At 41.7% G+C, this 12,688-nt stretch overlaps 1 protein-coding gene across 3 annotated transcripts in view; it reads right to left on the bottom strand.

The window, feature by feature from the left end:
- Positions 1-642: 642 nt before the first annotated feature.
- The window catches only part of RBPJ (recombination signal binding protein for immunoglobulin kappa J region), a 37,333-nt gene continuing 25,287 nt past the window's right edge, over positions 643-12,688 (bottom strand). For all 3 annotated transcript variants that reach the window (XM_035112128.3, XM_088658567.1, XM_088658569.1), the window contains 6 exons: positions 11,393-11,530; positions 11,174-11,286; positions 10,359-10,499; positions 9,026-9,181; positions 8,533-8,636; positions 643-6,425 (listed from right to left, as the gene is read on the bottom strand). In XM_035112128.3, coding sequence (XP_034968019.1) covers positions 6,110-6,425; positions 8,533-8,636; positions 9,026-9,181; positions 10,359-10,499; positions 11,174-11,286; positions 11,393-11,530 — 968 coding nt within the window. In that variant the 3' untranslated portion in view covers positions 643-6,109. The remainder of the gene's footprint in view (positions 6,426-8,532; positions 8,637-9,025; positions 9,182-10,358; positions 10,500-11,173; positions 11,287-11,392; positions 11,531-12,688) is intronic.

The following is a 12,688-nucleotide window of genomic DNA, read 5'->3' as shown; positions in this document are numbered from 1 at the left end:
GTCCCACAGTTCCTTTTCTAATAACAGATCTTCATGCTGCATTATTTACAAATATGGACCCCCCCCCTCAAAAAAATAAAAAAATAAAAAGCCAACCTTTTGAGAACATGTTTCTGGGGTTTTAAAATGCCCCACTGTATGCAGAGACACAGCTGTTTGTATCCCAGCCACATGTTCAGAAAAAAAATAGTTCCTTCAGGTTAATCATTGTACAGTGGTACCTCTAGGTTACGAACTTAATTTGTTCTGGAGGTCCGTTCTTAACCTGGAACTGTTCTTAACCAGAGGCATGCTTTCGCTAATGGGGCCTCTTGCTGCCACTGTGCCACCGGCACATAATTTCCGTTCTCATCCTGGGGCAAAGTTCTCAACTCGAGGTAACTCTTCCAGGTTAGCGGAGTTTGTACCCTGAAGCGTTTGTAACTCGAGGTACCACTGTATTCATTTTATAAACTACATTCCAAGGAGTTGATTAATTTCCCTTTCTGCGTTATATCCGAACCAGAATTTCAAATGCAGGTTTGTTTGTTTGTTTTAAAAAAGTTACCATCTAAACCCAAACCAGAATTAAACCCAAGTTTTCAATGTTTCAACTCTCTAAAGCCAACTTAAATAGCTATTAATTTAAATGAAATTAAACAGTTTGTTTTTTCCTTATTTAATAAATAATATCAAAAAGTGAACTAGTTCATATTTACAGTATTTGAATAAAAAAACAGTCTTGTCTAACTTCTGCAATTTTTACAAGCTGTATGAAGAGAGATTCCATATCCAGTTTGCGTGGAGTCCAGAGTGCAGTTCCTCACAGAGTTGACTTCTTGCATTGGGTACGTTCCGCTCTTCTGGGTTACACAGGTGACTTCACCGTCAACCGATCCCTTGTGTGCAGAAGGGCACTCAAATCTTAACAAGTTTGCCACCATCTCAGTGTCATACAATTTTTTTGATTAATTAGTCACAGGAAGAGTAACAGAACATTAAATTTAATCTTGACACAGTTGAAACGTTTTAAAATCGAATATTGAACCAGCTAATTACACACTCTGTACATGTGACAACATGACAACATGTTGTGGCTTACATTTCACTTTTATTTATTCCTGGAAACTGCTGATTATTTGCAGGCTTTCAGTTTAACTGGTGAATTATAAAATCTGAGCAGATTCGTTTTCCTACAAAAGGTATAGCAAAGACTTGATCAGCCTTCTACTGTATCTTATTGCTACCGAGTTTTACAGGTGCACAGTTTGCAAAACAAAACCCTTTTGAGGACTGAATGGGCACGTACACACATAACAGATACACATCACCACAAGGGGGCTGCAACCAATGTTTCGTCTCATGAATTCCCCATTCCCTCAATCATATGCAACTTTACTCAGAAGTATTATCAACAGGGGCTTTGCTACCGATGCGTGCTTGCAGCCCAAACTGCTTACTTTAACACTGCATTCCCCATATAGGGAAAACTGTGCTCTTCCTGTCGACTGATGTATCTGGTCCTCAGCCATACAAAAACTCTTAACAGCAGCTAACATCAAGAGATTGCTGCCAGAACAAATGGCTTCTTAGCAGAGAGCCACAAACAAGCACCAGAGAAGTTCTGACATTCCACACATAAGTTGAAAGAACACGAAGGGCATTGTGGGGAATGCACCGATGCCTTCAGCCAATGGATGGAGGAGTTTGACACATGGAGTGTTTGGCTGCAGTGCATGTCAGTAGGAAGCTGGGAGAGCCTGCAGAGCTCCCCCCCACACTTTTTCATTTTTTTCAACACAGGGAGGGGGTTATCCAAGGGGCTTTGACTGAGGAAGGGTGCACAAAGTGGCAATTTCATGCACAGCAAGAAGAAACTGCCAACTCACTTCCAAATGCACACATGTATAAACAGACTTCCAAGTAGACATGAGCTGGGACCAAATCTCTCTCCTTCCAGGATGCTGAATGTCCTGTTTGTGGTGATGCTCTAATTCCAAAAGCACAATACAACGTAAGAAGAGTATCATATAAAGCTCCACAAAACAGAACAGAATATTGGGGGGGGGGGAGACCCACACACATTCACCATGTTGGAGTAGCTGCTCAGTATTGCAGTTTCCACGGAGAGAGAAATACTTCAGTCCCAAAAGCATTTAGGGAAACCCAAATTTGCTTATAACACCAAGCTGCCACCCAATCCCACATTTACTGTACAGTGTTGGAAAAACAAAGTTAAAACACCCGGCACAGGAAAAGTACAGACGTTCTACACTCACATAAACCAGTTTTCTAAAGAAAAAACAAATGGCATGATTAATAAGTTAAGTGTCTTGTTTCAGAATGGAAGCCGCTATGAAGCTATTTGGTCTGAAATGGGTTGCACTAGTGCCAGAGGTGCATCAAACACACTCTACTTAAGAGATCTGTACTGAGAGATTTGCAGACGACTTGTACAACCCCTCGAGACTGACCTGTTGAAAATACGTTCTGGGAGGTTTAACGGTGACCTAACGTGTAACAGCAGCACTCAGCATCGAGCTGCTTTTTCCATACAAAAGAGAGCATGCTGCTTGCTCTCTCACATTGTTAGGAAAGCAATTTATAAAGTGGTCTGAATCAACTCAAAAATGTTACTTATCCTCCCCAATGATGCAAGAATAAGGACCAGGTTAGAAAACCAAGTCATAAAAGTTGTTTCTGCGATGTTCCACTACAAGAGGGAGGGGACTGCATGTCCGAATGCTGCCACAGAGGGTGGAGAACTCCTTGAATGTAGAAATCTAGTATGAGCATGGGGAAAGGCTGATTTTATAGGGACTGAAGGTATTTAAAAGTCAAAACAGTCCCTTCCACCTATAGTAGTGCAGTCTCAGTAAAACCTCTATTCTAGTGATTGTATAACATGACCCTAGACAGGGTGCAAAGGCTATAGCATAACACTCTTATGCCGGCTATGATCATTGTGACTGGTTATTCTGAGATAGCCCTGTTTGGGCCAGTGACCTTATTCCGAAAGCATTTTGTAGACCGCAGTTTCATCCCCCCCCCCCCCGGGAAATACTGCACATTAGCAGAGGGCAGCAAAATCAGCAGGCAAATTTAGCTCACTACGGAAGTTGAACAGCCAAACCCATTTATGAAAAAAATAAGGATCCATCCATCAGCTAAAGAGATTTAGAAAATAAAACTTACTCAGAGCAATGAAAGCTTCTTTCTAATTTTAGTCTGGAAGACTATTTCCAATATACCGATTTTCCTACCTGAAGATAACAGGACAGCTAGTCCAGACAAAAAGGTTACAAAAGCCAAGTGTCCTAAGGTTACAAGGTACTGCTTAAAAGGGAATTTATCTCCCCCCCAAAACACTCTCTCACTATCCTGTAGTGTAGAGAAAGGCAAAAAGTAGATATAATTCCTTCTGTTCAACACCTTAAGAGATACAAATATTGGATATATGCCATTTGGGCAACACAGGGCAAAGAGATTAAAAAGGATGAGATGCAGCTATATGCAAAAATGACGATACCCGGGGTACTGTGAAAGCTGATAAGCTTGTAACAGTTATCAACTGTGCATGCAATTATTAGTTTTGATTTTTCTGAAAACCTCAGACACGAGCACTTGTTGATCCCGAACACATTCAACGAAAAGCCCTGCATAATAGTCAATACCTCTTCAGTACACACCGTGAAGCATTTTGCACACTACGTTACAACCAGGAGAAAATTAAGAACAGACAACGTATACAGGCTTGCAAGTAAATGCCAGTAAAAAGCCAGAGATAAGGCCACAGTGAATCCTGCCCTTGGTCACTAAAAAGAGAGAGAGAGAGAGATGAGGAGAGGCAGTGACTGGCTAAGTATTAAGAACCAGCAGCTCGCGACAATATTGTTGGCGGCAAGTTACACAGTATGAAAATACAACACAGCGCATTTCAAGACAGCAGCACTGATTTAACTGGATGGGTTTAGAAGCTACAGCCTTGATGCGAAAAAAAATCTACTCAAAATAAGTAACAGTGCTGATTAAACTTGAGTATGTGGAAGTCGGTAATGTTGCTTACTTGTGCAGCCAAGCGCTTCCCTTGTGTTTATGGAAGAACACAGTATTTCTCCACTGGGTAAGAGGGAGGATGAGAAATGCACGCCGGGACTACGTCCTGGGAAGTGTAAAGGTACTTCTTCTGTGCGTGCAACAAATCAAGAGAGATATCACTTCAACTCAACTGTCAAAAGTATGGGTGGGGTAGAGAGATAAGAAACGACAACTTCCAAATTTAAGTACCACCAATATCCAACTAGTGCAACTCAAGATCAACCACTTCTCCTCTCCCACTAGTGGGGCTTGGAAACCCTAGCCATGGACCCTTGTGACTGGGTCTACTATGTATTGGGTCTTCTTCGCCACCTCAGTCCAACAAACCCTCATCCAATAAACCTCAATCACAAGGATTCCCAGGCATATGATGGCAGGGGAAAACCCTGTGGCCATATAAGCCTGGGGCTTTTCGTGCCCTCCTTCCCTGAGCAACTTTTGGTCCTCTCAAAAGCTGCTCCTAAAGGTTAGGACAGGCTCTGATGATACTGCACAGGCACACTTTCCAGAGTGGTAGCCAGGTTAGCCTATCTCAGCAAAGACAAGGAACCCTGTGTAACTCCAGCTCCTGTTGCTTTCAACACATGAACAGGCATTTAAGATCCCTAGGGAGCATTCCACAAGAAGCTTTGGAAAAGGACTTTGGAGAGAAGGAAGCAGTAGTGTAAATTGGCCCTCAATTAACATGCAATTGGGGAAAGATATGAACCTTGCAGTAGATTATTGGCAACGGAGAAAAGGAGGGAGAAGTGTAATCCAAATCAGTGCTTTTGCAATTAGCCATTTCTAAGTACTATCATTTAACTGTACAATGACTTCACACCCAAAGAAAGTAATATCATACAAAAGAATAAGCTCATTAGGTTGGCCTAACATCTGAGGATATAGCCATCTTGGTTTGTGATGGCTCCCAACTCACAAAGAAGAGATGCACCGAACAATCCTGTTTGTGGCTAATGCTTCAAGGGGGGGGGGGAATGTTGCCATATGCCAACGAGACAGAAAAAACATGCTGCCAAATGAAGTTATTGGGAACAGTTCACTTAAAAATAATAATCACGCACACATTTAACTTACACTTAATAGCAAATTATGTACAAGATTAGCAAAAAATAAAAAAGCCAACCTGAATGCATGTATTGACCATGAAAGGAAGGGAAGAACCCTCTGAAACACCAACAGATGCCAGTAGCATGAGCAGTTAAGAAAAACTGCAGGAGGCCACATTTGTAATGTAAAAAACCTCATGAATCAACACTATAAATACATAACAAAGGAACACATATAGAAAGAGCTGTCCACAATGGCTGAAAGAGGAGCTCTAAAGTTAACATACATTGCATGTATTGCAGGCAAGGCAGAGGCATTTTTAAAGCTTTTGCACAAACTTCATATCATCTTAAAAAAAATATGCTGGCCTTTACAAGGTTCTACTTGGTGAAAAAAAAAATCAGTTCATAAAAAGTCACAAGACTTCAGTTTAAAAAAATGCAAGTTCCAGCCACAGACCAAAAATATATATACTTTTTTTTAAAAAACTGGAAGAGTATGGTGATTATACAAGAATGGTCAGGCTTGGAACCTGAGTATACTTCAGAGCAAACGCTCAGAGGAAAAAATAATAATATATAAACTATTTGGTAACAAAAGCATACTATATGTTGTGATACAAAAAGGTATGGTGAAAATGTACCTTTTATACTAAAGCGATTCCTTGGTCCATAAAAACTATGTTATGTCCATGTTTTCTAGTTCAACTTGTATCCCAGCCACTTTTATTTTTTTTAGTTTCGAGCCCATTTTTAAAAGAGACAACTAAAAATAGATTTTGAGTATGAATAGAAATGGGACTTTCCTCCCCGCGATTTTTTTTAGTTGTGGCTTCTACTGAGATCAGCACTTGTAGGTGAAAGAAGTTCAAAAAGCAGTGAAGAGGTTTTTCCACCCCACCGTGAAACCACAAAAGTTGTTCAGTTTCATTGTTCGAAGCACTTAGTTTTTTTTTTAGAAGTTCCACATAAAAGAGCAGTGGTTAGGAAACTACTGTTGCCGTCGATGATGTGACATTGGTTGGATTTGTGCTGACGTTTGTGTAGCTTCCCTCGCTGTTTGTGTTTGTTTCGTTGGATGCCAGGAGACTTGAGTTGGCTCTGAGGATCGCTCCAGCGGCACTACAGTGGGGTCGGGGTCCTGGCTCTGGCGTGTAGGTAAATGTAAGGCTGGTAGAGTAGATTATGCCATCATTGCGGACCAATGTGACTGGAACTTGGACTGGCTGGCGGACCCACCTCCAGCCTTCCCGGAATGCAGAAATGTCAGGGACGACACACAGCATGCTCTCTGCACACCTAGGGAAGAGGCAAGGGACGGCATTAGCTGTCGGAATATGCCGAACAGGCAAATTCAACTATGGAAATTAGGAATCAAGGAGAGGCAGCCTTTAAGGAGGATTGGAAACCTTTTGTAGAATATTCAAAGAGTGATTGTAAACATGTGAAAATGCAAGTGGGATTTGAATGAAAAACAAGCAGGAACTATGCACCTGAGAATAAGCAGAAAGGATAGGGCATATGTGATGAGTGTGAGGTGGTTACTCACGAGTAATGACGCTGGATTCTGACCTGGCTTTTTACAGGTTTATTGTGCATACTATGTACAGTGCAGAGCTAACCAAAACACGTCCATTTCAGTCACTTCCAGAATCCGGGAGTGCCCCCTTCCTGCTCCTCCCCCAGCATAAGAACTTGGAGACCCCCAAGCGCTGCCTACCCTCTTTGCGCTTGACCCCCCCTGTGTGGATAGGGTGCCAGAAGCAACGTCTCCCCTTCTGAAACCTCCTGTTGTGGGCAGTGCAAGGGCTCTCTGCTACCACCTCTGAGCCCTCTCTCCACTCTTGTGACCATCCCTCCTTCCTCCCCATTGGACGACTTGCTACTATCCCGGCTGGAAGAGATGGGGCTGGAGAGGAGGGGCTGGGGATCCCTGTAACCCAATCTGACCTCCCTCTCCTCTCGCGAACCCTCTGGGAGTTCCCTGACAGCCTAGAATAATCAAAATATGCAACAGAATCAGAAATTATGGGGAAACCGTGGAGGGTAAGTCAAATGGTAACTGAATATTAATAGGGAAGTGTGTATTTTGTATTAAATTTATAATAATTGTTATTTTATTATTTATACCCCACCCATCTGGATGGGTTTCCCCAGCCACTTTTAAAATTTATAAATAAATATTAAGAGAGAGAGTGTGTGCATTAGCTGACAAACAACTTTTATTGCCAAGAAAGAACTATGCAAAGTTGTGGATACTCCATACAAAGTAAATAAAAATCTGAACCCAGGCAATCAAAATTCTCCAGCAGGAAAAAATTGATTCTGCAATCGCCATACATTATACATAGCAAAACCAACCTTTTTTTTATTTCACTCTCTGTAAGAGAAATTGCAGCGGGAAAAAATTTCTTAATTTGTTCTGGCTTTGCTTGTACTGTGGACCAGGGGACTGGAGTTAACCCCCCCCCAAAAAAAAACCTTAAAATAAAAATTCCAGCAGTTGTTTCTCCAAAGAAAAGTTATTCACCACTAACAAAGCCCTATGAGTCCAGAAAGTATCAGTTTGTTTAACTCAGGCATCCCCAAACTGCGGCCCTCCAGATATTTTGGCCTACAACTCCCATGATCCCTAGCTAACAGGACCAGTGGTCGGGGAAGATGGGAATTGTAGTCCCAAAACATCTGGAGGGCTGAAGTTTGGGGATGCATGGTTTAACTGATATAAAGGTAAAGGTAAAGGGACTCCTGACCATTAGGTCCAGTCGTGACCGACTCTGGGGGCACACGGAAACACACTTTGATGTGCTTTCGAACTGCTAGGTTGGCAGGAGCTGATATACCTTCCCCCAAACTGACTTAATTAATTAATTAAGTTTGGGGAAAACTTTGGTGAGTTGGCATGGCAGCACAGATTACCAGTATACATGGAAAAGGATGATCACTGAGGACCAATGTAAATCATCTGTAAATCATCAGGAACAACACCATTCTTGCTATGAATATGAAGCTAACTTGTCTTTTTTAAAGGCCTTGAAAGGACCTTGTCCAGAAAGGTGGTATAAAAGTATTTCAAATAGATAAACAATGATTTGGGCAAAATTTTAAGTGGCATGATGAAAGATAAAAGCATTTTTGGTTCCCTGTTTGCTATTGTAATGGGAAATGGAAAGGAATGTTGCAAAGATGGCCTTCTAAATTGTAATTTACTTCAAAAGCAGGCATCTATATTGAAGTTTTGGTAATATGCAAGTTAATTTAAAATTGATATATTATTCAAGGCTAAGTGGTTAATTAACTCTCACACTTACCTAAATGGATCACAGGCCTATCTTTAGAGTCCACAAAAACCCCAACATTCTGAACTTGATGTGTGAAAAGAAATATTGTAAGTGTTATACCGCACCTGTACATTGTTTCTGCTTCCACATCTCCAAACCAGACGCGTAAATTTGGAGTGAAGTTCTGTCCAGTAAGTTCCAACATTGCTACATCCCCTCCTCCATTCAACTAGGGGGTGGGGTGGGAAAATAAGATGTAAACTTATCAGATACTTGTGAGAAGTGCACGAATCACTCGAGAAATGCACAAAATGCAGCTATGTGTAATAAAAGGCAACGTTTTTGAGACTAAGGAGGAGGTTAGCTGAAGTACCAATTACACTCGTTAGAGTAATGCAATAAAGAAGCAAAATAGTTGGGCAATATCCAGTGGTGGCAGCCAAATTGTGCTAACCACCTTTCTTTTCTGCAGTCTCTGGCACAACTATTCTTGCTATACTTTCCAAGCTACTCGTGTTATACCAGTCGCAGAAGGCCAACTCTTTAACTAAGCATGCTAATGTCAGGTGGCACCTATGTGAACTAAATCCCAAGATGAGCGCAGGGATGTCCACTCACCTGGAGACTTTCTACAACAGGCACAGGTGTCACTGGAGCGTGGACAGGTCCCATTCCCTCATAAAAGGTGTACTCTGCTTTATCTGTGCTAATGATTGTCCATGAAGCTCCATCATTAATCATCTCTTTATTTGGTTCTTTTGGACATGGAGTGGCCTTTTAAAAAAACAGAGAAGTAATTAGGTGGCCAAGAATGCTTCATGTTAAAACAACAACAAAAACTGAGAATGAATCAACTGTAAAACATCAACCCACCTTTGTCTGGGGAGAGGGGCTTTCCCCCACCCCCTATTGCAAAGCATCATTCACATACTAGTTGTGCTCACTTGCAGAATTTGCAAGCTAGGATCCTCAGGGAATCCCCCTCTGCTGTAGTTCCCAATTGTTTAAATTAGGCTGCTTAGCATTGCACTGTACTGAAGCCTACGTTCAGTATAATGAATGTCATATTTACAATAATAATAATTTATTTTTTATACCCTGCCCATCTGACATCTCCCAACAGAATATTAAAAAAACAATAGAACATCAAACATAAAATTTTTCCCTAAACAGAGTTGCCTTCAGATGTCTTCTAAAAGTCCTGAAGATATTTGTTTATTTCCTGGATGGGAGGGTATTCCACAGGGCGGGCGCCACTACCGAGAAGACCCTCTGCCTGGTTCCCTGTAACCTCACTTCTCGCAGGGAGGGAACTGCCAGAAACCCCTTGGAGCTGGACCCTATTAGGCCAGATATACAGATGCTGCAGATAGCAAGTCTCTGGCCATCTAGATATTATTGGACTCCATCCACTGCAACCAGTATGGCCCAGTGGTCAGGGGTGGTAGCTGTTGTCGTAGAGCAATATTTGGAGAGTCACAGTTATCCCACCAAAGAAATCCATCTTCTCTTCAGTCCTTGCTTCTTTCTGCAAAGTTTTGCCCAGCCCTTTGCCTCTCCCCGCCCCCTTCCAAGGGCCTAGCAGTTAGCTACATCCATTTCAAGGCAGCTCTCCATCACACACTAAGCTCCTAACATCTGCCATGCTATGCATCAATCTGCAGCTCTACAGCTAGTTCTAAAATACTTCGCAAGATGAGGCAAGCTTCTGAAACTTCAGCTAAACCTCAAAGGAAAGGTCTGATCTGCAACAAAGGTGGGCAGTGCTACATACAATCTTTCCCGCTAGCAGCAAACCTGATCCAGGAATTGCTGAGCCCTGCCACCCCACTCCTTTCAACAGCTCCAGACCAGCAGATGGAACTTTGTGTACTCTGTTCCCTTGGATTGGCACTGCTGCAGTGTGAGATTATGTTGACGTGTAATATTACCCGTTTGTCAAATAACTCACTTGAAATTGGATAATTCGCTCCTGGGAAAGGCACAAGTACATTCGTTCGGTATCTTTAAGGTAGAACGCACACTTATGGAGCTGTGACACTGGATCGTCTGCATCTAGCAATGCCGTCTGTTTGTCCACTTTTCGAATTATCTGTAGATAAAAAAGTACACATAAGACACACTGGGAATTCAAATGCAACTTGTTTCTTGGCAGTGAACTTGTATATGAATATATTTGGTATCAAAAGAGTGCTTGAGGGATTCATCAAGTATCAGGAGCCAGTTAAACACATCATCTGTGTTCATATGAAGCTTCTATAGTTCATCAAACCTAGCAAACTACAGGAGGCACTTTAATTTAAGCACTAAGCATATTGTAGTAAATCGACAATATGGATTTGGACTTTGAAACAGTGCCTTATACTGTTCTACACTGGTATACCCTGCACACAACCAAATGTATATAAAAACCTAGAATAGTTTACAACCTTCAACAGCTATGTATAACCAGCCTGGTAGCTTTTGAAGATTGATTACCAGTTAAAAACTGTATTCTCAGTTCTCTATTCTGTAACAAGTATACACATATGTTTTAAAGTTATCAAAGGAGTAGAGATCCAGTGTGGCATAGTGGTTAGTGTGTTGGCCCAGGATCCGAGACCAGGATGAAGCTCCCTGGGTGACCAGCCACTGTCTTAGCCTAAACTACCTCTTGGAGCTTTGTTGAGAGGACGAAATGGAGAGAGGGAAAATCATGTACCTCTCTTTGGAAGTAAGGTGGGATATAAATATAATACTAGATCTAAAATTTAAATATATATATACCAGTCTTGGGAGTGCCATGCCAGTGACAGAACAAACAAGTTTAACTGTCTGCCCATAATGAATGTAGCCATCTCGAACTGTGAATTCTTCACCTTCCGATTCATCATCATCCACTGCAGAAGAAAAGAAAAGGTTTTAGAATGCAAGGAGATCAATAGATTCCAAAAGCAATCACACAGCACAGACAAGTATGGGTTTCCAATCGCAAGCTTTACTTACAGAGGTGAATGTAAAATGCTCCCCACTGTTGTGAGCTGGCATGGAAGTTTCCTCCCTCCACGTGCAAGTATCTCGTGCTAACTGTTTGCGACCGAAGTCTATTGAATAGTGCCACTTTTGTCCCCGATGCAATGCACACTGCAAAAACAAACCAACAAGCCAGATATTTAAATAAGTCAGTCTTTAGAACAGACTGTTAAGCTCTAAAGATTTGATTGAAAAGCCCATGTATGCAAAATTAATCTAGGCAGCAACTCTAATAATCTATTGCTACATATTCCTTCCAAAAGTACTTAATGTTTTTGGATGCAAAACTAAAATCCAGAGAATGTAAGAAAGTGCATTCCTGATGGCAACCTACTTCAGAAATTTGGAATGTATGCTATATATATATCTATATATCTATATATCTATACATCTATACATCTATACACACACACACACACACACACACACACACACACACTTAAAATTCCTTAAATGTGGCCATAGTAACAAATTCACAAGCCAATTGCAACCAACTGTTTTTCTCCAAAGAGGCAAAAACAAAGCATTTACTTCTAATTTGTGTTTGAAATTAATAGGCCAGGTATCCCTTTCAACCATCCGCTGTAGGCCTTATTCCAAATCTTGGCACTGTTTCCCCTCTTCCTCCAAACACTAAAATTGTAAAATCAAGTGGCTTCTTTGTGTGCAGCTTTGCCTAGCCGTTTTCTCAGAGTGTCTGGAACCAACCAAAGTAGAGGTTAACATGGCCAATATTCTGCACCATGCCACCCTTCTAACACATCTGAGCACTAGCTTAGAAGTTACTACATTTAGTGGGAAGCAGAAGGGAAGTGACTGACACTCCTGCACTACCCACTTGGGCTGCAATTTATGATGTAGGATAACAGATCTGATCATTTGCAAACGTTACGAGCTCCAGATCTGCATTTTATAGGAGTAGCAGGAAAGGCAGCAATATTAGCTATAAGACAGCAACACCCTATCCATCTGCCTGGCTGAAATGAAGTGCCACTTGGCACTTACACCTCTTAAGAGGGTTTCCTACAGGGACTATTTCACCCGGTAATTATGTAACACTACAGGTAAAATTACATGCTGCCTTACAGGGGATCTTCAGGAGAAGAAAAGGCTAAGGAGTAAACGCTACACAAATCCAGAACGGAGTCCCTAAGATAGTTGGGTGGCGTTTTGTACGCCTCCTTCTGGCAACTCCTGCAGGCAAGCTGGTGCCAAAGAGGGGGGTATTGTCATCTGGGCAGCCCAGGATCTCCATACGCATTGCCCAGG

The sequence above is a fragment of the Zootoca vivipara genome, chromosome Z1 (genome assembly GCF_965207765.1).
Source record: "Zootoca vivipara chromosome Z1, rZooViv2.hap1.1, whole genome shotgun sequence".
Taxonomy (NCBI): Eukaryota; Metazoa; Chordata; class Lepidosauria; order Squamata; family Lacertidae; genus Zootoca; species Zootoca vivipara.
This window is presented reverse-complemented; position numbering and strand designations above follow the sequence as displayed.